General features: G+C 36.5%; 4 protein-coding genes across 6 annotated transcripts; 1 reads left to right on the forward strand and 3 right to left on the reverse strand.

Moving 5' to 3' along the window:
• Positions 1-1042: 1042 nt before the first annotated feature.
• On the reverse strand, positions 1043-4920 carry LOC127802702 (uncharacterized). The gene is made up of 2 exons (XM_052338675.1): positions 4729-4920; positions 1043-2931 (listed from the first exon to the last, which is right to left on the reverse strand). The coding sequence occupies exon 2, from the start codon at positions 2500-2502 to the stop codon at positions 1300-1302; it is 1203 nt and encodes a 400-aa protein (XP_052194635.1). The 5' UTR covers positions 2503-2931; positions 4729-4920; the 3' UTR covers positions 1043-1299.
• A 1708-nt stretch (positions 4921-6628) lies between these two features.
• On the reverse strand, positions 6629-11225 carry LOC127802866 (sirohydrochlorin ferrochelatase, chloroplastic). Of its 3 annotated transcripts, none has more exons than XR_008023353.1 (8): positions 11018-11223; positions 10481-10637; positions 9979-10187; positions 9802-9863; positions 8148-8258; positions 7878-7970; positions 7238-7417; positions 6629-7142 (listed from the first exon to the last, which is right to left on the reverse strand). XR_008023353.1 is itself a non-coding variant. In XM_052338934.1 (8 exons), exons 2-7 carry the CDS (start codon positions 10525-10527, stop codon positions 7316-7318), a joined length of 624 nt encoding a protein of 207 aa, XP_052194894.1. In that variant the 5' UTR covers positions 10528-10637; positions 11018-11223; the 3' UTR covers positions 6629-7191; positions 7274-7315. The 3 variants fall into 3 exon arrangements, 2 of the variants coding, with proteins under 2 accessions (XP_052194894.1, XP_052194895.1); XM_052338934.1 differs by having other exon boundaries at positions 6629-7191; positions 7274-7417; XM_052338935.1 differs by lacking the exon at positions 8148-8258 and having other exon boundaries at positions 6629-7191; positions 7274-7417; positions 11018-11225.
• Positions 11226-14591: 3366 nt separating this feature from the next.
• LOC127802457 (probable serine/threonine-protein kinase At1g09600) lies at positions 14592-22047 on the forward strand. The gene is given in 8 exon segments (XM_052338291.1): positions 14592-15614; positions 16522-16806; positions 18458-18775; positions 20012-20179; positions 20181-20240; positions 20507-20607; positions 20690-21222; positions 21588-22047. Coding segments are annotated over 7 exon segments (1494 nt in total). The 5' UTR covers positions 14592-15188; the 3' UTR covers positions 20826-21222; positions 21588-22047.
• Positions 22048-22160: 113 nt separating this feature from the next.
• LOC127802456 (ras-related protein RABA2a) lies at positions 22161-25562 on the reverse strand. The gene is made up of 2 exons (XM_052338290.1): positions 25260-25562; positions 22161-22865 (listed from the first exon to the last, which is right to left on the reverse strand). The coding sequence occupies exons 1-2, from the start codon at positions 25422-25424 to the stop codon at positions 22383-22385; spliced, it is 648 nt and encodes a 215-aa protein (XP_052194250.1). The 5' UTR covers positions 25425-25562; the 3' UTR covers positions 22161-22382.
• Positions 25563-26271: the final 709 nt, after the last annotated feature.

The following is a 26271-nucleotide window of genomic DNA, read 5'->3' on the forward strand; positions in this document are numbered from 1 at the left end:
TTTACATATCATAAATTAAATTTTTCGTTATTTTTATATATAAAGAATAAAAAATTAATTAATTTAATTTTTTTTATACATCAAAATATAATAATTAAATTAATTCAAAATTATAATTAAAAGAACGAAAATTTTAAATTACTACATATTAAAAAACAGTAGTTAAATTAATTTAAAAATATAAATAAAAAATGTAATTAAAATAAAAAAAATACAAATAACTACACAAAAAATTATAAAATTACATGAAGAAAATATGAATTTGGGCGGCGTCAAGTGAATTGGCGACGGTCAAGATTGTGGGCGGGTCAGTGGGGGCGTGGGCGGCAACTGACAAAGCATGTTTGTTCTGTTTTAAAGAGATATCAAATCAAATAAAGCGGGCGGCCGTCGCCGGTTGAGTAGGCGAACGCGGGAGATGGGTAATTAAAATGTGAAGAAAGATGATCCAACAAAAGCTTATTAAAATATTATTAAATTTCGAATTCATGAATAACATTTAAATATTGTTCAAATAGATAAATCCCTAATTAATCACACTGTTAACCCCACGAGAGAGGGAAAAAAAAAGCTGAAAAAATAAAATCTCATATATTTATGTTAATTTTGTTGACAAATTTTATATGTGGTTATGATTCAAGTCTTGATTTCTATTTCTTTCAAAATTGAAGCAAGCACCCATCTATCTACTCATGTATGCTGTCGGGTAAAAAATAGCAATACATCCATCCTCAAACCAGGACAAAGATTTGAAGTATCAGATGAATAAAATCTTATTATTCACGGGTTAGCAGCACACACTGACGCGGTTTTTGTGGGCTATATCAAATGAATGATCTGATTCGAAGTCCACATGAAGCTTTAACCTCAGGCCCCCTACCCCTCCGATTGCTGGGGCAAATGAGCCATCGACAAGGACCAACAACCCTTCAAAAAATTATCTGGAATTTATATCGAGCAGACAAGGCAAAAATAGAAAGATTATGACAGCACACCTTTACTACAAGGACCAACAACAACCCTTCAAGAATATACTAAAGAGTAGGGAGGAAAGAGGATGCATCAATCACAAGTACTGGCTGCAAACTTTAAATGGTTACACAAAATAAAAATTAGCCGAGATACACACCAAGAGTTCCACCCAAAAAAGAAGGGAAAAAAAAAGGGCGGGTAGCAACAAAAACATTATACCTAGAAAGAAAACCAAAAATTGCAATCCTTATTGAAATTAAACCCTTTACAAACAGTTTTTCTTTACCACAAAAATGAGTTTTACCACAAGTCCTCAATTGTTTGCTTTTATATTCCATGAACTTGCGTAGGAGGGGTCATAGGCCAGCCGAGAAGTTGGGGTGAGCCTGGTGGGGTGGAATGCTGACTAGAAGAAAGAAGACTTAGTTCCACAAACTCCCTGGAGGTTTCATCTTTCTCCATGGCCCGAAAAGAAATGGATCCACGCTTTGCCGAACTACTAGATCTTCTCCCAGGACTTTCCACAATTTCATCCAAAGGGCTTTGGTTAGCTATTAGCGAAATAGTATCATTCTGTTGATCACTAATCCTTCTATTAGCCTCTATGTCGCGCACGTTCCTCAAGGCTAAAGAATCTGCAACTGGGCAGATGACAAGCACGCGAATACCTAACCCAGCACAACATAAAAGGGATAGGAAAGCTAAGAAAGCAAGAGTTTCAAACAGAATTTGTTCTGGGCTAGATAAAACAGATAGACCAAGCAACAGAACCCTCAACGGGAAAAAACCAGCAGCAGCAAATATCAATGTGTATACTCTCCTTTGCATACCCTTATTAATGACCAAATTTAGAATCCGCCTCCCAAGCCAGAACAAGTAGGCAGTTAGGATGATAACAAAAACACCAAGGAAAATGGTACTCAGTAAAGGGTAGGTGCAGAGGGCCACATCATCTTGGTTACTTTTCTTAGATACAGCTGCTGTACTTGTGAAATAATGCGGTAATTTGTGCACGTGACTCTGCCCCTTGTTAAATTGTGGTCCCATGACAATAATAATGAGCTGGAGTATAAAAACTGGGAGGCAATACAGGAGAACATAACCTGCTGTCTTTCCATTCCATTTTTGATTCAGTGGCCCTGACTCGGCCTTCTGTAAGGATGCCCGAATAAGAAACACAAGAGTGAGAAACAGGCAAGGTTCTGCAAACCCCAGGTTTGACAGTATGTAACATTTGCAAACAGTTTCCTGCCATTTCACGTTAAGAGCATCCAACACTCTGCCCTCCTTCCTCAACAAATTTAACCGAACAATCTCACCAAACCCCCACCAGATTGCAAACAGGACAAATGTAATCCGAATGACCCAAGGGCCACCAAAATAACTTAGCTGAATAAAACCTTGACCATGGATGAGAGATCGGAAGTAGAAGGTATACAGAATGCAGAACAGACCAAGAAGAACCAAAACAGCAACAAGACAAATTGTCACCACACCAAGTGCATCAGCAGCAAATCTCGTCAGGGGCATTACCCAAACCACAAATTCCACGCATGCTCTCTGCCAGCATGGATACAGAGAAACCCTCTGATATCTATATGCTTCCTACTAACAAAATAGATCTCAAAGACCAAAGTTGACCCCTAAACAACCATACACAACAATCACTCAGGTCAATTAAGCAGTAATCCTTTGGCAGGAATCACAAGGCAGGTACCCCCAGTCCACTGAGAGTAAACAAGTAATCTGCAACTCTACAACCATGGAAACTTCTGAGTGTGTAATTGGCCACAGATGTTGTACTTGGGCTTCAGCTCTTTTATAATATCAGTATATTCTACGAATAACATCCATCCAAAGTACAGCAGTGCCTTAACCTGCAAACTTGTGTGCTCAATCCCACATATGTATTCTGATCCTTCGCATTCAGGCTCCAAAATAGGCCAGCAGCCAGAGAACCTAAAACGTAGTAAGTGCAAATTAAATTAACCACAAGCCAAAAAGGATAAAGGAAGGCAAAAAGGGAAAGGAAATGTAGTAACAAAAGGCAGGTCATAAAAATCTAGCACATGGTCACAATATACCTAAATCAACAATATGACATCATAGTTCTATTGCAATTATTAAACCTCGCGTATGTGTATAGACTAAAAAACTAAATATACAGAAATTCTAGCACAAATTATCACAGAACCTATAATTTTTAGTAGCAACTTAAGAATCTTTAAATCAAATTAAATTTTATAAGTATTAATATTATTTTTAATTTGTTTCATGGACAATAAATTCGGCTGGTCGCACCTAGAAGGCTTGTTTTGGGCTAGGAATTTAATCTCTCTGTACACCATGCAGCAAGAAACCACGAAGGTATATATTCATATTTGTTCCAGTTGAAGTGCAGGAATCATTATCGTCAACAAAGCAAACCACATTGACCAACTAGGGAGAACACGTAGTTCTCATAACAAGGTCATCACGCTTTGAAACATTTAACCTTAGCTTCCATAACAAGGTCATCCCACGTTGTTTTGACACATACACAATATCAAACCATCTAAAATAACAAAGGTTAACTACCTGGACCCCTCTAAGACCTAGTCTCACTTTACACCTACACCACATTAACTGGAAAGGCCACACTAAATGAGAAGAGGGGCTCTTCTCATTTAGCAAACGAATATGAAATGACAAAAAAGCCCTGCCTTCTGATCTAAGTTGCCAATCCTGTTTTCCCAGCACCATCACCTATTTCTTGCCCCACTCAATCATATCCCCAGGTCTCTCGTGTATCCTCAAGTTAGCTCTCCTCATTTGTATGCCAGGTCAATTCATAGTTGGCAGTGTCTCATCTACAAGGGACAAACAAACTTGTAGACAGAATAACAGGTTACCTTTAAAATTTTCACTTCTTTAACAACCGATTTCAAAACAAATGGGAACAGACCTATTTGGTTGTAGAAATTAAAAATACATATAGCACGCACAACAGAGGCAACGTTTAGAACCCATGCCAATTAACAAAACCCATCAGTTCAAAACATCTATATAACAGGTGTCAATAACAAACCCCAATTATCCCCTACCAACCCCCACCCCCCCCACCCCCAAAGTGATTTGAGTTATGTGAAGCCTGTCCAAGCCGAGCACAAACAGAGGACATGAGGTATTCCCTTCACCTCAGAATCCAGTTTTCATTCAAATGCCTCTACAACACAATCATCCCGTGAGAGAAAGGGTTGCACGTCCAAATCCTAAGATTGCCTATGCCAGATCAATCCACAACGGCTCCCTGCCAACACTCTGGAACAAACAATATCCAGACCAGATCCACATATATGCACGTAAGATACATATTCAACAACCAGAAGCTTAATCGGCTTATGCACATAAACATCAATGACAAATGCATATAATCTTTCAATTCATCTCCCTCCCAATTCCGAACAACATGTAATTCTCTCTTTTCTGAAACGTAAGTTGATGGGACTAAGACTGGAGTCACTTTTTTGGAGGAAAATCTCAATTAGGAATTCATACGACCAACCTATGCACCAACAATATTGTCCGAAAAACTCAATCAACTACAAATCCTCCTAATTAACAAACGCGACGCCCAAACAAACACGCAGACAGCCATGTCTATTGCAAACAACCACAAGCAATGTCAAATCCAACAGTTTCTCAACAGTTCGACAGAAGCAAACACCACAAAGAAAACGCAGAACAAGGCGAAAAGGACATCAGGAGAGAGCTTACGGGACAGGGAAGGCCGATCTGTTAAGCTCCAGCGACCAATCTCCGAGGCGGCAGAGCAGGTGGAAAACCCTAGGAGAGAGAAAATGCTTTGACACAAATAGAGAAGGAAAGAGAACACAGAAGAGAGAGAGAGAGAGAGAGAGAGACAATAAGAGCTAAGGAAATTAGAGAGAGAGACAGGGAGAGGGGCACTTTGTTGATGACAGGCTGTCTCCAGCAAATAAACCAACAAAAGTAAGATTATTTTGAAAGTGAGATTAGGGGAAAGACAGGCTGTACACAGCAGGGACAGTCCGAGCCTCTTGCTTCGGGAGTTCGGGTGCCAAAACGAGCCTACGTGGCAGTCGGCGTACTCTGGTGAATGTTGGAACGAGTTTTGTTCATCCAAACTCCAGCTCTTGGTAAGTACTATGGTCCAGCCACTGATATTATGACACGTGTTTTTGTATTATATGGATTTTTATTTTTTTATAAATCATCAGAATTAATCAAACTGTTAATTTAATTTGTAGCATTGTTTTTGTATTACTGCAAATTAGTTATCTTAAGGGTAATAATTAAGTAATAATAAATATATATTATTTTTAATATTTAAATAATTTTATTAATTAAATAAATAATTCAAAACACAATATATTTTTTTCTTACCTGATTAATGTTAAATAGCATTCAATTTAGTTTGTTTTTCCCTTTTTTTTCAGCATATCAAATTACACTTATAATTAAAATATATATATGATATACAAATTTAACATGATTTCATACCTGTCATCATCTATATTCAATTACTCATATTTTAAATTATTCATACTTTGAATACCTTATAACTAGATCATCTCATCATTTATCGTAAATATGTCAGGCATAAAACTCAAAATATGTGCTAAGAAGAGTGGCACTTGCACAACATGACAACTATCAAGGCCAAAGGTTCCAACAAAAGTACCAAAGAGCCCAAAACTAGGAAAATGAACACCATTGCATTAAATGGTTCATAGTTTACCAGTCAATCATCCATATTATAGTTTTTGAATGAATAAATTTAAAAACCATTATGAGATTCAATTTTTACACCGATAAAGCACATCCCATGGAGCCTCTACAGAAGCTAAATATCACAATATTAATGAAAGAGAGACTCATCAAGTATCACTAAAAGACAATTTTTAACCGAGAGAAAATATTATAACCTCTTGTTCTCGTCAAAATAAATCTTATCTCCTTAGCCAAAGTGGCATAACACTTAATCTTTGGTTTTCCTTTACCTTTTTATTTTATTTTCTTTTTTCTTTTTAAGGTAAAGTAACTGGTGAAAGGAAGCACCCAAAGGGTCCAGAAAAAGCAGACTTGCAAGCAAGCAAACAAACAAACAAAGACATGTATTCCACTGAGCTACATCCATTTATGCAGAGGAATAGCTCATTGCAGCTGGCAGCAAGAAAGTTCTGGCTGTAACATACAGCAAGGGAACACAAATAAATACAATAAAAATGGTAGCAACTAGCAAGAAGGCAGTAATGTTGAGCTTCAGGTGCAGCCTGGCAACAGCACAAGCTGATTAAGAGCAGACAAGTCATCCTTCTAAGATCCCAAAAATAGGACAGACAGAAGCAAACTAACTACATATAATCTCCTTGAAATCCTTTTGATAGGTTTAAGGGCATAAAAGCCATCCATAGTGATATCTGTAGCAAATACAGTGCCCCAGCTTAAGCAATTAGGCTGAGCAATCCACACAGGGGTATGCTTCCCCTTAGATACCATCCAAATTTTCTCTAGCTTTCAAGGATTTCCAGGGCAGGGGGATGAGCATCCTCATTACAGCTATGACAGACACCTGGAAGAACAAATTTCTCCATCCTAGCCATTCAAATCAGACTATAAGGAAGACATTCATCCATGGGTTCTAATAATTGTAGGTTGGAACTATAATTGTGTTCTTATGCAGAACAGAATTCAAATTGTTTCTAGATTGAAGTAGAGGTATTCAGTTGCTGGAAAAGAAAAACTCCAAAATCTAGTCAATGAAAAATTCTCAAAACATTCACTCTAGAATCTAGCTGGAACACTACCTACTTTTTGAATTGAGGATGTCTAGGGTTCTTCCACCAATTGGACTGAGTAAAAAACCTTCAACTCGAATAAATTATTAAGAGTTGCATAACATGGCCAGAAATATGCATGGCTTCAATCTAATAGAAAGTAGGAAGAAGACATTTCGTGCTAACCACATCCTGCAGCAGGCTGCCACATGATGCTTCTGAAAGATTGATTGTCTATGGGTGTCCAAGACTAGTTGAACGTCTGATTCCTAATTGAAACATATCAAGATGTCTGAAATCACCGGATCAGATCAAGTTTCCAAGAGAACATATGCATGGGAGCAAATCACAGCAGCTTCTGATATCCAAGGCCTGCAGGATTCAACAATGACTCTTGTAACAAGAAAGTTCTTGCTCACCCCTGAAAGAAGATATATTTCCAATTAGGTTGCAGAACAATTAGATACCGATATGCTTGCTCGGGGTGTCCTGCAGCCACTCACTTTTGATAGGTCACATAGTGCTTTCTTTAATATTTCCATTTATCAATAGAGCCGACATTTGTTGGTACCAGCACAAACAGAACACTCATCTACATCTCCAGCTACATGGTCTAAGCAGTGTTTTATTCTATCATTCACAACATCCTGCAAAAATCAAACCTTTTACCATTAGAATGGGCTATACAGATACTTGGAACAGTCAACGCAGGTTCCCTACAGTTCAGAGTAACCAGAAGCTATTGGCAACAGGTACATATAAAAGTTGGTCCAAGAAAGACTACCCTGTCTAAAAAGAGAATGGCTCATTATTGGCAAAATAACCTGTTCTTTGACTACTGGTGATGTAAAATAGAAACCAGTTGATTTGAGCAAAAGCAGGTTCTCTGTTTCTGCTACTAGAAAAAGGATTGAAATGATTTCATTGGAGAAAGAACAAGAACATGTTAAAACAAGATCCAATGCACAGCATGCTTGCTCTAAAGAGGGAAAGAAGAGCATATGGCTGTCAATAGATGCAATCACAAGTAATATCCAATATAGTCTGTGCTTCTAATTGAACTCCATCAAAAAATCTTGGAGACCAAAGTTGGAATAAGTTTTGTACCACAAGTAGTTCATGAAGGCCAAGAGGTGCAGTTATGATATATGAAACGCCTTGGTGCTCCTTGGCAGCTTCAGCTGTTAAGGAAGGAATGTCCTACAAGAGAACAGAAATTCATTATGCATTTCACAAGCACAGTGCACTTTTTCTTCCTAGAGCTTTTCAACCATCCTAGATTCCTATGTAATTATCTTATATACGTTATACAACCACACCACATTATAGTCACCACTTTACCATCTAGTTATCAAAGAGCATAATTATTTGACTTGCCTGGTGCCAATGCCGTCCAGGAAACAAGAAAAATGGGCTTACGATCACACGTTTAGCCCCTTGTTTAACACACAAGCCAAATGCATCTCTAATTGATGGTTCTGCCAACTCCTAGTGTAAAATAATAGTCATCAAAAAAAAAAGTAAGAATTTAACAGCTCCAAATAAAACTTGAGGGAAGCCAAGAATTCATAACTTTGCTTAAAAGCCAAAATGCTTAATAATGCAAGCAAGCTGCTCAGACTAAATAAGGATGACAGAAAGGTGTCAGTTTCAAGTTTCAACTTATCAGAACAAAGAAGTCTCAGATTCTTGTCATTGGAGTAACTTTTCAAGGTTCATTAAAGAACAGATTATGGAGGTATCTCAAAGGAAGGGGAACAGCATAGCAAGAAAAAGCTGCCCTCAGTGCCTCATAGAGGCACAGCAAGTCAGTAAATTGTTGATCAAGAGCAAAATTGACTAAGAATTGACATTCCAGATTGATATGAGTTATCCACCATTCCACCTGTCTTTAGCATGACATATAGGTCAAAAGTTAAACTTCCAACTGCTAATTACCTTTCTATCAGGAAAAAGTTGCGTCCTAGAATTATTATTAGTATTTCCTTTTAGAAACTCCTTGCTGTAGAATTATGTAGAGGGCCAGAGGACACCTTAATTTGCACCAAAGAAGAAATTTGCATAGGAGCTCTTTCAAAAATGTTGTTTGCATAATGGTGACTAGTTTATCAGAGGCAACTTCGATTTTTCTAATGCCTCCAGCATGGCCCCTCTAAAACATCCTCTCTGGTTGTTGTTACAACCTCCCTTCAGATTGGAAGTCTGGAAAACATTGACTACCTAGTGGTATTTGCAGAATTTCAATAACACAAAGCAACCATTCCACTGCTAACATTAATTTGGAACAAACAGGAACGGCTTTTTGATAAGTTTGCTTTCATATCCACACCTTGACATTTTCAGTAATAAAAGGGATCCCCAGTGTAGGAGGCTTCCTGCTTTGCAATAAATGAGCATAACTAAGTTGAAGATGTTACAGTAGATATGCAACCATACAAGAAAAAGGAAAAAATTAGGAATAAGATTATTCATAATTAGATTTCAGTGGCACCTATCAAAGATGAGATGCGAGACAGGAATTTAAGATGCTTTGGACATATGTAAGATGAAGAAGAATAGACATGCCAGTAAGGAAAGTGGATGGCATAGAAGAAATTTGTAGCTAAAAGATAGAGAGGGACATGATTGGTGAGCGAGAGAACATAGTGGAAAAGTCTTAAGCGTGATATGGTAAATAATGGCCTTACAAAATATATGATCATGATGTCATTAGTGACCATATAATGAAAAATTCCTGAAATAATAACTAGCAGGACAAAATATGCCATCTGGTTCAAACACGACTAGGGTTAAAAATGATGGATCTATTTTTAGATTCTTTCAATCTTCCCTATATTCAAGTAAATCTCCACTTTTGACAGATAACTTAAACAAAATCCTCAGTTTATTGCACCTGCTATAATTATTTGTGTTGTGTTCAGCTCCTATGTTTTCCTAAATCCAAGACACATAAATATTACAAATACTCGTCTTTCTTTTGCTTTTTCCACGCTTTTTTGCATGTGCAAATATAGTACCAAAGAAAAATTACCATATGAGCAGGCTCTACAATCGGGTAGCCAGTTTTATCTCTAAACATCGCCACAAACTCATCTGAAATCACAAATTTTAATTTCATGAACATCTTAATTCCATAAACCAAAAAGTAATCAATGACAAGATTATTGTCGTGACAGCATAAAACAGGAGGAGGAATAGTTTATCTCACCTAGCATGAGATTGGATTCCTTCCGACGCGAACCATGGTCCACAATGACCACACCATCTCTGTCTCCAATCCTGTAAGTCTGACTAAACCCACCATTTCCAGTGGCCAAACATAAAGTTGATGGATGTCTGCTTTTGTTAGGATATATATGTGGTTTCACTTGGCTCTTAAGTACCCATTTAGTATTTCTTTCAGGTTCACTTATAGGCCTTCAATTGTGAAAAGACCAAAGCAATCAATTACTCAAAGCACGAATAACAAAGCATGGAAAATAAAATTAAAAATTAAAGTCATAGAAGAAACCAAAAAAGCTTGATGGACATTTGCTTTCAACTTAGAATTAAGGTTTACTAAGTTTGCAATCATTAACATTTTGAGACCAAATGCTGAAGGAAGGAAAAGTGAAACCAAATTTAAGAAGCATCTAAAATGGTGATGAAGAAAACCATGTTCTTCTGCTTCACACATACAAATATATGTGAACAAAGAAAACTATAAGTACCTTTTACCAGTAAATCGATAAGTAAAAGACGATGACTCCACTGACATTTTTGCGCCCTCTGATGAATTTTTCTGTGGGGTGGCAATGAATTGAATAATTGCAGCTTGCAATTTAGTGCACCAGCAATCGGTGCAAATAATATGATCTGGCAACTTTCCTGTTAGACAAACAAATAAACAAATGTGAAGTCACAAATTATTTTGAAAAATATGATAAATTTTCTTCCATGGACAACTCATATCAAATTAAAGTCTTAGCCCCAATCCAATTTTTTCGTTCGCCCAAATTACCCTAACACTTAACATTTTGATTAGTCATTACCGTATTGCTGTCTCAAACAAAAACCTCTAGATAGTTTAGGAATATCAACCAACGGCATGTAGAATTTTGAGTCAGAATTTTTCTTTTCTTGAGCATTTTAACAAACAACTCATCAGCAATCTTTTGGAATACCTCAACAAACAACGAATCGCCCAACTTAGATATTCTAGATAGCCCAAAAAAGTCAACTAAACTCGGCATAACACAATCAATCACCTGATTCCCCGTCTCCACTCCAGCACCCTTAACTTCGCTTATCCATTTTGGGGATGCCCAATTAGCTACCAAGCCTGCCGTGAAACAGAATCGTGGAGGCAGTTGACGAATTGAAGCGGCCGCTGAAAGGGGATGAGGAGAAGGCAGAAGCTACCTCCCGGAAGAGAGGAGATGATGCAGCAGCTTAGTCTGTTTTGGGTAAATTACACCGACGGCCCTGAAATTTAGCAAAATTAAAAAAATGGAAAATTGGGCTGAAACGTTTATTAATAAAAAAGGGAAATTTTTGATCAACCCAAAGATTCTAATTCTAATTCCAGTTTCAAAAATATCCATTATTCTTTAAATGTAAATATTGAGTTTACCCCTTTTTTAGGGTTTTACATTTTGGAAAAAATTATTGCATCAAGTGACAATAAAAAAACTTTACCTTTCTTATTCATTATTGTTTGTAATATATTTCTAGAAATTCTCTTGAAAAAGTCATCATACTTAGGAGAAGATATGTAAAGAGGTTCTCCTTAGAGAAAGAGTTATCCTGAACAACATTGTATCTCGTATCTAGAAAAACACTGCACCCCGCACATGTGTCGCGTGTTCTAGTTAACGACTAGTGACTATAAATAGCGCTCAACCCTTTATATTCGAAGATTATTTTTTCTCATTTTTTTCGACCTTGGGATTTCGGGTACTCAACAACACAAGTTCTCTCAAAGAACTACTTTTTTTTTTTGAATGACTCTCAATTGTGTCTTACCATATACTTTTACATAATTTCATTTATATCTGATCTTCACCACAATTTCTTTTAATTTAAGTATCAGAAAGTCCATGTGAGAAAAGAAGTCTCTGTGTGCCTTTTGATTTGTTTTCTACATTACAAGTCTTCTCCAAAGCCCACTTCAATTCTCTCATATAACTATCTCCCATATAATTCTTGTTCTTTCGTTAAATTTTACCAACTTCTAAACTCTCCCTGTGATGTAAATTTCAGGCTGCGTTTTCTTTACTTTTCAATTTTTAGTTTTGAGTTTTGAATTAATTTTTAATTTTTTGTTTTGATAGTCTATTTTAAAAAAAATTGAAAACGCGTTCTCTTTATAATTTTGAAAAATTATTTCTCAAAATTGAAAATTAGAAAATGCGTTCTTTTTAAAATTTTAAAAATAATTTTTAATGATATTTTATTCAATAAATTTGATTATTCAATAAATTAGAAATATTTAATGTTAATGTATTCTTTAAAAAATACATACATTTTAAAGTTAATAAATTTGTAATATTTTTTCTCATTATAATAATAAAATATGAATAAATAAATAAATGTATTTTGAGTTTAGAGTTTGTTTTGGATGAAAACACTCAAAATAAATTTTTGTTATTTTGAATTTTTTTTTTTTTTTTTTTGTTTTCAAAAATACATTTTTAAAAACAATAAAGAGAACACATTTTCATTATTTTAAAAAATAAAAAACTAAAAATAATTTAAAAACAATAAAGAAAACGCAATCTTAATTGTTGTATTCAAATAACAACAATTATGAATTCCACTATCAATAAATCGTCATTTATGTTTTTTTTTCTCTCATATAGTTACCACTATTTTTCTACATTGTATAATAATCAATAAATAAGTCAGAATAATAGTCTAAATTATTATATTTTGTTTATGGGCTTATTAAAGTGGAGATTTATAATTCTCTAAAAAAAAGTTTATAAGGAGAGTTTGACGGGTATATCACATCAAATATCACAAAACTTTAGTGTCTTTTGCAATTTGATCACTAAACTTCAATTCTTTGCAAAATGATAACAAACCTTTAAAATATTTTTCAATATAGTTACTAAAGTGATTTTTTGACAATTTCTCGCCAAAATTACTAATGTGACAATGGCCATATCATCGCCACGTTAGCGCCACATCATTGCCACGTCAGCAATTTCGGCTATGAACCATTAAAAAATTACTTTAGTGACCACATTGCAAAACATTTTAAAGTTTTGTTATTAAATTGCAAGGAATTGAAATTTAGTGACCAAATTAAAAAGGACACCAAAATTTTGTAAACCTTAGTATGATTTACCAGAGTTTGACCCAAAGGTATGAATGATTTGACAAGTCCTTTTTATGAGAGTTCACAAATGAAATCACTATAGATAAACTCAAATACACAATCAAGTGCTTTAAATTCGTCAATGACTTATTAATAAGTGTTGTGAAACACGCACAAAAATGGCTTACAAAAACAAATCCCAAATAGCATAAACTTTCGATAGAACTAAAAGGATTAAAACTCCCAACGCAATCATAGCAAACATATAAGAGATACACGTAACAACAGAAAAATAAATAACGCAAAGGGGACGAGATTTTTACCGTGGTTCATCCAAAATTTGGGCCACGTCTACGTTGAGCTCTGATATGAAAAGCTCACTGTACTATAAAGAGAAGGAGTACAACTGATTTACATCAACATATCAAACTCTCTGTACATCACTAATCTTGCTAACACAATCGACCCAATGACCACAAAATCAAGATCAAAGATCTACCAATCAAAACCAGTGAACAAAGATAATATACAGAGCATTTACAAGAGACAAAAATAGAGAATAGAATGATCTCACCCGGACCCCTTAAGAGAGGAAAACCCCCTCAAAGATTTTCGGCCAAGACGACAGAAAATGAAAAACCCTAGTCCCCAAAGCCCTTTACTCCCTCTTTCTCTTTCCCCGTCGTCCATGAACGAATCCCGAGGCGAACCTAAATAGCCAAGATGGATGGTTGAGATAACCCGAGATAAAGCAAGATTGATGGCTTGGATCAGCTCGGGATAAAGCAAGATGGATGGACAGATCAGATCGGGCAAAGCGACTCGAGCTGGCCAGCTGGAGGTTGCCACGTGGCCTTCCAGCAGGTTGCCAAAAGACAACCGGGTTGCCCCACTACCCTCCTCAACCAAAAACCAAAACGGCATCACTTTGATGCTTCATAAATAACAATAAAAGTGAGTAAGTTTTCAATTTAATCGAAATAATTAAACTAAATCAATCGAAATTGTCAATTCGGTTCAATTCAATTTTTAAATTTAGTAATTACAATTATTTTGATTTGGTTTGATTTTTATATTGAAAAAAACTTAAATAATCAAACAAATCGAAATTGTCAATGTCATTTTTAACCAACATTTTGACAAAAGAAGAAAAGTTTTGTTAATTAATTAATTAATTTATTTTTTAGATGAGTTCAATTTTTTTGGTATTTATTCAATTTTTTTAGTTTTCCATTTGTTTAATTAATTAGATTTGATTAGATTTTTGATATAAATTCGATTATTTCAATGAATTCGTTAGCTAAATTGAGTTATTCGGTGCACCCCTATAGGGTAATGTCCCTTGCGTTCCTTTTTTGTTAATAAAAAAGGTGTAATTTATAGTGCCACTATGATTGTTATCTAAGTTACATTTTCATATTTTGTCACGAGACCTAGCAAACTATCAAGCGGTTCCTCGCATTTGTAGGGTACCCCGATCCGAATTTCCCGCTTTTTGTAGCTGGGCATGGCCTCGACGCCCCTTCGTCCTTGATTCTCGTTTGAGAATCCGTTACGGTCAATCGTTCATTATCAATTTTACTCCCTTGGATTGGTTCAATCAACGGTTTCGTCCGATCGGCTGTAGAAATTTTCGGGACTCTTCCCAGTCCACCCCCCCGAACCAGAGCTCATGCATCAGACTTTGAACATCCGAAAGCAGCTGGCGATTGGTTTTCATTCCCAGCATTGTTCCAATGTGGGTTTGTTCAGATTAATATGGATAAGGGCTGCTCGTAGATTGGTGATTGCTGAGTTCATTACCATGGTCTTCTGATTTTATGGGCTTCTGAATTCGGGTCTTTGTTGTTCTTGCGATACATTTGAATGTGGGGTTTAAAATTGGAGAAAGAGAATTGGATTTTTTCAGCTTCGCAATCACCCGTTTGAGAAAATGGTATTTGGGGTTGATGTGGAGAATTCATTGAGTTGGGTATTGGATTGGAGACTGTTTGGGATTGAGGGGTAGCTAGGTTGGAAAAATACGAGCAGTAGTTGAATTCGGTGGGGGTTTTGAGGGATTGTCGCTTTAATACTTGGATTCTGTTCTTGTACCAGGAATGTGAAGTTTGATCACCATGGGCTGTATCTGTTCAAAGGGGACAGTTGTACATGAGTATGCTGAGAATTGCGTGACAAACAAAGGATCGAAAAAGAGTTCGAAGCAGGCTGTTGCTTCATCAAGAGGAAAGGAAGTTGTAATCGATGTTGGTAACGGTGGCAATGTCTCAACCGCGAAGAATTTGGTCTCGGCTTCGTTGGCTTTGGACGATTGGGAGAAGAAAGCAATGGCTACTGCTAAGAAGAATGCAAGCTCCAATGCTGATGTAACACGAGAAGGCACAAGGGAAGACGAGCAGATATCTCGGGTGTTTAGTGTTAGCAATGGAGTTGATGGGGCTCAGGTTGCTGCTGGATGGCCACTCTGGTTAACGTCTGTGGCTGGGGAAGCCATTCAAGGGTGGGTACCTCGCAAGGCAGACTCCTTTGAGAAATTAGAAAAGGTTCAATTTCAAAACTCTTTTCTGTCTCAACCAGCAGAGATTGCTTCTTTTATCAAGTTTGCATGTTGTTGTTAGCCTAATTAATAGTTCTTGCATGTTGCTTGTGATTTTTGGGGATGCGAGTCTAAAGAGCTGCTTGCGAACAACTTACAGTTCAGTTTCGTTAAGACTCATATAATAAACAAGAGCGATTCACAAACAACTTAAAGTTCAATTCAATTGACACTCATTTAGTAAATAAGGTGAGCTTAAGTTTTAAAATACTGCGTTCGTTTGGACTTCTGAACAAACTCGTTTGCGGTTTGTTTGTGAGCTCACTTTTGAGCTCGTTTATAGGGTTACATGAAACATATTTCAAAATAATGTATTTTATAATTGAGAATTTTTTCGTATATTTTATTCTATTCAAAAATATAATATATATTGAAATATATTAATTTTATATATTTTGCAAAAATGAACCTGAAATCAAACTTATAATGATCTTTAAATTTAGAACCTATAAAAATGATTATATAAATATCGTTTAAAATTCATACAAAGCTCACTTAAAACTTATAAAATACTTATTTAAGGCTCTTTAAAAATATTGATGAAACTGAATTTATAAAAAAATAAGTCTGAATTTTATTATTGAGTTCAACTCAAACTTGAATTTAAACAAAAAAAAAAGTCTAAGCTCTTATGGGCTCCACTAATTTCAAACCCTAGTGATTTCTTTGGCAACTCACTCATGTTTGCATTATCCTTTCCCCCATATGGGTTCTTAAAATTGGTATTTCTTTTCTTCACTTCCATGATGATAGAAACTCTTTTCCATATAGGTTCTTTTCTTAAAAGATATGTAGGTTTCCCATGTTTTCACCCATTGCCGTCAATAAGTTCAAATCCCATGCTAATGATGCAGATTGGACAAGGGACCTACAGCAGTGTGTACAGAGCCCGTGATCTTGAGACTGGAAAACTTGTTGCCCTAAAGAAGGTCAGGTTTGTTAACAAGGACCCAGAGAGTGTCCGTTTTATGGCAAGGGAAATTCGTATTCTGCGCCAACTTGATCACCCAAATGTTATGAAGCTAGAAGGTTTGGTCATTCTGAGGGTGTCAGGGACATTATATCTTGTCTTTGAATACATGGAGCATGACCTTGCTGGACTTGTAGCTTCACCCAAAGTCAAATTCACTGAACCACAGGTGTGTGCTTTTCCTTCTTATTCTGGAGCCATGATGAATTTGATTATCTATAGTAAAGAGTGATCAAATACACTCAGCAATTAGATTTTTTCTGTTCTTTTTTTTTTTTGGATAAAATTACAATGATAATTTGGTCACGAGAGAAGAAGAAAACTGATAGAGAGGCCTGCGAGAAGAATGGGTGGAATTGAAGAAGTTTTTAGCAAAAGAGGACTAAGAAAAATTTGGTGGAAAAATATAAATTAAAATCCAATAGTAGGAGTGTAAGGACAAACCCACTACATTTTTTTGGTAAATTGACCAGTCACCCCTTGAACTGGGCACTGGTGGAGCTATTGTGATGAAGAGACGGAAAATGCTTTGGGCCACCCATTCACATCAAGCTGCCGAATCAAAAGGAAAAAGCCCTCTGTAACAGAATTGTATATACACACACATGCAAGGCCTGTTGATTGTGGGATTTTCCCGTTTGTTTATTTTGTCGTTTTGTTTTGGGCTTCTGATGTTGCATTCAGATGTATGTGAATGTTACACAATCTATCTCCGGTAATGGGTTTACATTTGCTTTGTGCTATTTTTGTTGTAATATTTGCTCTGCCCTGTTATATGTTATGCTGCTTTGCTACGTACCCTTCAATATGTTATAAACTAGTTGATACTTTTACCATAGTTATTGAATTGTTTCATGTCCAATCATATTTCCCATTATTCCAATCATATTGAGTTGTTTCTTTATGAATTGTTTCTGGGTTCAGAGTGAACCCAACCGTTCACTGACCCAGACTGGGTTGCTCTAAACCCAACCATCGATTTTTCCCTGATGGGGTTTTAGAGCAAAAGCCCCCTGGCCTCTTCTCTGCGGTAGGCTGCTGTGGCTGTTCTGCAAAAACGAAGGGTTTGCAGCAGCTTGCTTAGGCTGCTCTTCTCCTCCTCTAAGACCCGCGGCAGCATGTCCTCTCTCTCTCTCTCTCTCTCTCTCTCTGGTCACCAGGGTATGATGGTTGGGTTTGGTTAAATTTAACCCATTTTGTGTTAAACTGAAGCGGTTTTAGGGGTACACTAATGAAGGGGTGTCTTCGCAAGAAAAGCAATTTATAGGGATTTTAAGAGTCATTTTTAAATTATGCTATTCAAATGACTCAAATAATAAGACTCCATAGGTAATTTATTAATTTATTCTTTTTGTAAGATCGAGGTGCATTATCTATTCATTATTGTCGGATAAGATCGAGGTGCATTGTTCATTCATCATTATCGGTTTTAGTCAGGCGAGGCGAACCTCTTTCTCTCTCTTTCTCTATTTCTCATATTTTTTTCTTTAGAAAAATTTTAATTGGCATAACTGATTTGAGCATGTTTAAACTCTAATCATTTAGTTAACTTGGACATTGAAGTTTTCAAAATTAGCCATGACACCTTGTGAATTTTGGTCTTTTGAGAGGGCCTTGTAGATAATTTTAAAAAAATTTAAAAACTAATTGTACAAATTCTAAAGTTAAGGGGTATTCAGGCTAAAAGGTCAAAGTTTGAAGGATATGGAGCCAATTGACTGTTTCTTTTTCTACTGGTTAATTACTGTTAAAAGGTAATTATAAAGTGTGTTTCTTTGATTAGCATAGTTAGAATGGAATTTCATGTGGTGGGCTTGCAGATCAAGTGTTACATGCAGCAACTGTTTTGTGGGCTTGAGCACTGCCACAGCCATGGAGTCCTGCACCGTGACATTAAGGGCTCAAATCTTCTGATTGACAATAATGGAAATCTAAAGATTGGTGATTTTGGATTGGCAACATTTTTCAGCCCCAATTCAAAGCAACCTCTAACATTTCGTGTAGTGACTTTGTGGTATCGACCTCCTGAGCTTCTGCTTGGTGCCACAGATTATGGAGTTGCTGTTGATTTGTGGAGTGCAGGTTGCATTCTTGCAGAACTCTATGCCAGAAAGCCAATTATGCCCGGAAGAACTGAGGTACTTTCCCAATTTGACATGTTTAATTATTGTCAAGTTTTGGGAAACCTAAGGGTTTGGGTATCTAGTATAATGCAATAAAGTTGGATTTGCAGCACAAAAAGCGTATTGTATAACACAATACACACATGAAGGATCTCTACATAATACACCTTTTCGTGTGCCCATTACACTATTGGTGTCACACTCTTTATATTGTATAGATAAATGTAGATTTTACTTAAAACTTTTATGCTCTGTGGGTAACTCTCAAAAAGTTTAAGTGTTATGTATGTGCAAAGAAAAAATTCGAATATTTGAAATGAATGCTAACTTTAAAGGGTAGTGCTTCGCCATTGTAGTTTAATTTTTATATAATTTTAGGTAGATATTAAGTGAAGGTGAATTTTGACATAACTACATGTTTGTTTTTACTCTATTGCAATCTGGAAGTAGAAGTTATAGGTTCAAGAAACCACCTTTTTAGTTGTGTTTTTGTCAGGTTTTTTTTTAATATAATATGAAGGGTATTTAGAAAATAAAAGACCTAACAGATCTTGTAACAACAAATCTAATTGGATTCTATGGGCAATAAGATTGTTTGATTTTTTTTTTTGAAGATGGAGTTGGAATTAAAGAAGGATAGAAATGTGGGAGAACAAAATGAATAATAGAGAGAACAAACAAAAATAATTGAAAATTTTAATAGAGAGTAAAGAGAAATCAGGAGAAATGAGAAATAAAATAGATAATTTTGAGGGAAAATAAAGAGACTCTAATATTCTTCATGATAATTCATGCATGATTTCGGTAATCTGACATAGTTTAATTTATATAGATTACTTAGGCTTCTTTCGATTACCACCACGCCAAGGTGACATTCTACCATTAAGTTATATCCATTTTTTGCCTTCATCGAGAAATAGAACTGACTACTCCTAAGGCAAAGGGTCGAGAAACTCAACGCCACTATTCTTGAACAACAAAAAGGAGAAAGCGAAGAAGAAGTGTCATTGGATCATCATATTTGTTCAAAAAAGGATAAATATATATCGATTTTTACTGATAACGGGCAAAGCCTAGAACTGTAAATAATTCAACAAGTGCTCCCAATCTCTATTACCCTGACACCAACTGCTCTTAATTATAAATAATAATTGCATTTAAACTTTAGTTACTATTATATTCTTGTGGTCAATGACAAAGATATTCAAACTTTGAGGGTAAAAAGTGTGCCTCTTCTTGTATCATTTCTAGGTAGAACAACTGCACAAGATATTCAAACTCTGTGGCTCACCAGCTGAAGAGTACTGGCAAAGATCAAGGTTGCCAAATGCAACTATCTTCAAACCTCAACAGCCTTACAAGCGCTGTATTGCCGAGACATTCAAGGACTTCCCACCTTCAGCTTTAGCTCTCCTCGATGGCCCTCCTAGCAGTGGAACCAAATGCTCGAGGGTCAGCTTCCTCTGCCCTTCAAAGTGAGGTAAGAAGATCAGTTCCTTGATGATTCAGTTTTTGGGATCAACAAATGCTCCTAGTGGACCATTCTTCTAGTTTGGAGACTTCTGTCAATGGACAATGGATGCCTTAGCCATTTTCAATTGTGTCACTTGTCTTTCTTGATACTTTCTATCAATATATGAGGGATATTTTTTCTTCTTAATACAGTCTACATTTTAGATCTTGATATTTTTGCTTCTCTCTCTCTCTTCTCTCTCCCCCCCCCCCCCCCCCAACTTTATTTTTCAGTTCTTCACCACCAAACCCCTCCCCTGTGATCCATCAACTTTGCCCAAGTACCCACCAAGCAAGGAGCTCGATATGAAGATTCGCGATGAAAAAGCACGAAGGTATAGAATAAAGTCGAATGCCCTTAACCTCTCCATTTTTGCACGCTATCATGGTACATAATATCGGTTCCTCCTGATGCAGGCAAAAAACAGCTGTCGGTAAAGGGGGGCATGCCCATGAATCTAATACCAAAGACACCAGAGAATCCCAACTGGTGCCAACACCTGATGGGAATTCAGAGTTACGGCAGCGCCTTCAGGTAATATTTGCGTTATAAGGCTTAGTACAGGCAAATAGCAACTTGTTTGTTCCTTTTGTGTTATTTGCTTCTGCCTCCTCGGCTCATTCAGAGGCGACAGGGGCAGTATTCTGGGCAGCCATCTTCGTCTCCAAAGAGTGGTACGGTGTTGAGGACCAAAGAAGCTTTCAGACATCCGGAGCTAGCTGAATTGTCCGTGTTTTCCAATTCAGTTGCTGTTCGAGGCAGTTCTAGGCTTGATATGAGCCAACAAGCAAGTAGGAATCAACACTGGCCGGAGGAGCGTTGCAATGCCAAATATGATCAGCTCGATTATGCGGGATCCTCTGTAAGCTACGACTGGCCTCACCGCTTGCACGATGTTCCAAAGTCTTGTAGCAAGAATGAATCAGTGCATGAGAAAGGATCTACAACGGTAAAGGATTTCTTTTCTCTACTGTTGTTTGAGAAAATTCGAAGACCTACCTAACGAATGATTCATGGATTTCCATGAGAGAGATGGGGTTGCTAAATATACATCAAGAGAGCAATTGGAATGTTTTGTACTAGAATCCAATGATTCAGATAACATAGATCTAGAGCAAGTTAACCTTTGTTGTAGAATGGTTTGGAACATTCAGAAAAGGGTTACTAGCAAGACAAAGTTGGAATCCACCAACTGGTAGTCAAACCGTCTAAAGAGTTTACCACGGAGCTAACATAGATCTGTATTTTCAAGTTGTGTCTCTAGATAAATGTTTCTAATTATGTACTCATTGGTTTGGTTTGGATTGATCTCAGGCTTATGCTCCAAACAATCGTCGAAACCACTACTCAGGTCCACTGCTTCATACAGGGAGAAACGTTGATGAAATGCTCAAAGAGCATGAGAAACGGATCCAAGATGCTGTGCGTAAAGCTCGCCTCAACAAGACAAAGAGCAAAGATATGTTGTGATAATAGATAGACAAACTGAACTGAATCGTTGCTGCAGAATGTGGGAAACGCAAAACTCCAGTAGAGAATGGTGCAGTTGTATATATATCCCAGGTATGTAAAACAAGCTTCATCCTAGAAAATATTTGAGTGATAGAATATTGAATAGTTAAGAAATAAATCATATTCATAGGGCCTTCCTTAGATTATGTACAAATCATGGTAGCCTCGGTTGATTAGACTGGTCAGACGCGGATCCTTTGTGGCTTGAAGCATCTTCTACAGAATAAAATGGTTTCCATCGTTTTATGTGAAGCCTAATCCATTGTTGCATATTTCCAACAATAACTGACAGTTTCTGTAAAATTCATCTCTAGGACAACATACTTATTACTTGACCAAAGTGAGAACATTTCATTTGGAAGAATCTCCAGAAAGTGTAGAGAATCCCATGAGCTTCAGAAGTTGTATTCATTTTCTTATGACTGGAAACACCAAGAGTAACATATCTCATGAAAACTATCAATTGAAAAGAATCCTTACCATCCGACAACAACAGGCCAAAAAAAGTTTGAATGCAAAATATAAACAAAACAACTCAAAACAATAGATCTGCTGAAAGAAACTGGATAGGGGGAGGTGAAATGAGAATGATACCCTTCAGGACGAAGAGCAGCAAGGCTTCTTTGAGTTAGTGTCCTGACCTCCAACAACAAGAGTCTTCCCCTCTTTTATGTTAGTGGCTGCTGGCTCCTCTGAAGAAAGTGACTTCTTGCTGATTATCCGATATATCTCTGAGAGGATCATCTGGAAAGCCTTCTCAACATTTATTGCTTCCAAAGCTGATGTTTCGATGAAGGAAAGTCCTTCTCTCTCGGCAAAACCTTGAGCATCCTCTGTAGCAACTGCTCTGAGATGCTTCAAATCAGTCTTATTCCCAATAAGCATGATAACTATGTTTGCGTCTGCATGGTCCCTGAGCTCCTTCAACCACCTGCTGACATTTTCAAAAGTAGTTGGTTTTGTCACATCATAAACCAGAAGAGCTCCAAGTGCACCCCTATAATAGGCACTGGTAATGGCTCGATATCGCTCCTGTCCTGCAGTGTCCCATATCTGAGCCTTCACTGTTCTACCCTCAACCTGAACAAAGGCAGCAATGAGCTCAGATAATGCATAAAATTACCTTCATAGCAATGAATGGGCATCCCTAAATTCTTTTGAGAACTTGCAGTACATATGAAAAGCTGAAATGACGTATATAAAAACCTCATTTGACCAATAACAATCACAAGAAAATGAAACAGCAATTTTAACTGTGTAATTTGAAGAGGCCAGAATGCAAGACTAATCAAAGGCTGCATGTCAAGAAAGCAGCTATTTAGTTAGGTTTGTCATCATTGCTGTTAAGTAAACATTATGAATTGTAACAGTTGTTCTATGACTCCTATCCCAAATTGTACTTTATTTCTTGTATAACAGTTGTTCTAGAAAATACAGACGCACTTGCAAGGATGAAAATGTACTAGAAAGCAAGAAATGCCGCCACCTACCTCAATACTCAAGCAAACATATTCAATATTGCAAGTAATAGTCCAATCATATCAATTTTTCATGAAGAAACCCACGGAGAAACAGATTAAAATTTGCACTCCCATAGTTTAATATGTTAAAATTATAAGCATAAGTTGGAAAACACCTAAAGGATGAAGGCCTAAATAACATTAGATGACTTCAAATTCTCATCAGCAAACCAAAACCAAAAAAATAAAAAATAAATAACTCAATTCTTGGATCTACGCCTGAAAATCATCTGGAATGATTATTTTATCAGATTGATTTCCATCCTATTTCAGCTACAAAGGACTGCATCATTCTTAGCCCACTCAGGTTCCAGGATATGCAACCAGAAACCAATTAATGGTCCAAACTTGTAAGAATCTGGGAATTTTTGGATCTGCAGACCAAGAAAAATTTTACATTTTATGGCCAAAAGAAGCAATTCAACTGAGTTGCAAGTTTCATCCATAAGAAGGTGCACGATAGAAAACCTTTTTTTTAGCTGACATCTCAGTTTTCCAGAAGATCCATGCACTGCACAACACCATACCTTAACTGCTATGCAGGGTATGATTAGACAAATAGAAAGGCAAATCATATGATTCAAGTTGCTGAACAGCACAACTACATATGTAAAACTTTATCCATGACCAGTTGCATGCATTAATGCAGAGACAATATAATAACATAGCCAATTAATGTCACTTAGTTTCTTTATAGACCATCTCCAAATCTGCTTGGCTGTTCGTGTGCTACTAACTTTCTTCCAAAGGACTTCACTGCTGGTTTTTCCTCTTTTGAAGTAATAGTTATGTTCTTCAAGAAAGACGAGAAGAGAATGGGAACGCAGGAATAAAAAATGGTCGGGAAGGCCTTGGACATAAAATCACACCCAATCTATCTTGCTACATAAATACATACAATTTAACACTTCATGAGGATCTACAAAGGAAAATGCAGGATGGGGCAATCAGGGATATCATGTGGATTGGCATGATTAAGCAAATTATTTAAAATCTTTTAGTTGAGGTTATCCTGTACATCTCCCAACAGACATGAGAAATCAAACAAACACCAACATTATTATTAAAAAGTAGCGTGAATTCAGATCCTTAACATCATAATCCAGGACTTTTGCTAACATGCAGTTATTTGCTAAGAAGTGAACTTTTCATTTACCTAGAATTTATGTTTAAGATAAATCAGAATTAACAAAATACTTCAATAACAAATGTATGGCATGCAAACAGAAGCATATATCCAAAGCCATATAGGAAGACATGTCAAATGCCTAACATCCTTGTGAAGGGAATCATAATTTGATAAGCTTGGTTTAAGAGCTGCAATGCGGGCATTAAGCCAAGCATGAGCCTCACTACCTATTTTATTTTATTTAAAGGATTCTTACTGGTTATTAAGTAGTTAAGTGCACCTTTGCGTTAGTATAAACGGTGATGTAAATATAAAAATTTTGGTCAATGCGTTTAATGTTTTTTTTTCTTTTTTTAATGAAGAACACTGATGCGGCAGGTTTGGTTCTTTGGTGTATATTATGCATTTGCCCCCACGAGTTTGATTTAAGATTCCACACTTCTAATTAATGAAATTAGTGCTCACTAAGGCAATAGGATTCATGCTGATACTCCGGACTTGAGCGACAAAATCCCAAATCAATAATCATAAACCAACAATTAGAGCTTTATTCAGTCATTTCCATTACCTACCACAACACCCAAGCACACAAAGAGCCTGTGAATACGGATCCATCATCCATGTATGCGCCAATACAGATCCACAACATAGTGTTCATGAGAAATGAGATCAACGCGATTGGTCTTGAAATTTACAAGCAAGTGAGAAATCAAACACATCAAGCCAAAATTCTAGGTATTTGATGCGTAGGTTAGAGATCTCAAATAAAGCGATAAACCAAACACATCCATTACTTGCAGAGAGCGAGCGAGAGTGTTTCAAAACCTGCAGAGTGCGAGTCGCGAACTCGACGCCGATGGTGGACTTGGATTCGAGGCAAAACTCGTTCCGAGTGAATCGGGAAAGCAAGTTCGACTTGCCGACGCCAGAATCGCCGATCAGCACGACTTTGAAGAGGTAATCGTATTCCTCGTCCGGCCTCCTCGCCATTACTCTCTCTCTCTGTAAATCCTGTTGAATCGGTCGCCGAAGAAGGAAGATAAAGAAATTTCGATTTCTCCCTCTTCCGCGGCTTCTCCTATACTGCGAAAAGTACCGAACCAGCGATCAAAGCGCTCCGTGGCGATGATAGATGATGATGGCGGTGAGAACATAAACTCTTATCACCCGAAAATGCCCCTGCTCCTTTCTTCGCATCCACGGCGGTATTGCCCATTTCCTCCGGGTGTCTTCCGAGGGCTTTTTCGGAATTCCAATAAACTGAATTTGTAAATTTTGAGATTAAAATTCCCGCTGTTCAAATCACAGCTGTTCAAATTCTAATAAATAAATTAAAAATGCTTTATATAAGTTTTTAAAGGATATAATAAGAAGGCAATTCTAATTAATTTTACATAAAGTGCATTCGTATCCTATTTTTAGTTATAAAACACTTTTATTGATTTATTATACAACATTTTATTAAACAAAGTACACTTACTTATACTTTATTTTAAACCCCTTAGGACTTAATAGGACATAGTAGGTCACCACACGCTTTTAAAAATTTTAAGATATTATAAGTTATAGGTTCAATTCTATCTCTGTAAAGACATTGCATCCAATTTTATCTTTTCGTAGGACTAAGATATCGACTTTGGTACACAACTCACATGTTTGTGTACCTTGGACTAAGATGAGATAGATTATGAGTTTTACTTTTAGAGATGACGAAATGTGTCGAATCAAATAATAACTGTGTTACGAGAACTCTTTAAATTATTGTACTTAATTATTATCGAAGTAGCAATAGTTAGTATATTTTATAATAAAATAAAAATACTATTTAAACACTTAA

The sequence above is a fragment of the Diospyros lotus genome, chromosome 5 (genome assembly GCF_014633365.1).
Source record: "Diospyros lotus cultivar Yz01 chromosome 5, ASM1463336v1, whole genome shotgun sequence".
NCBI lineage: Eukaryota > Viridiplantae > Streptophyta > Magnoliopsida > Ericales > Ebenaceae > Diospyros > Diospyros lotus.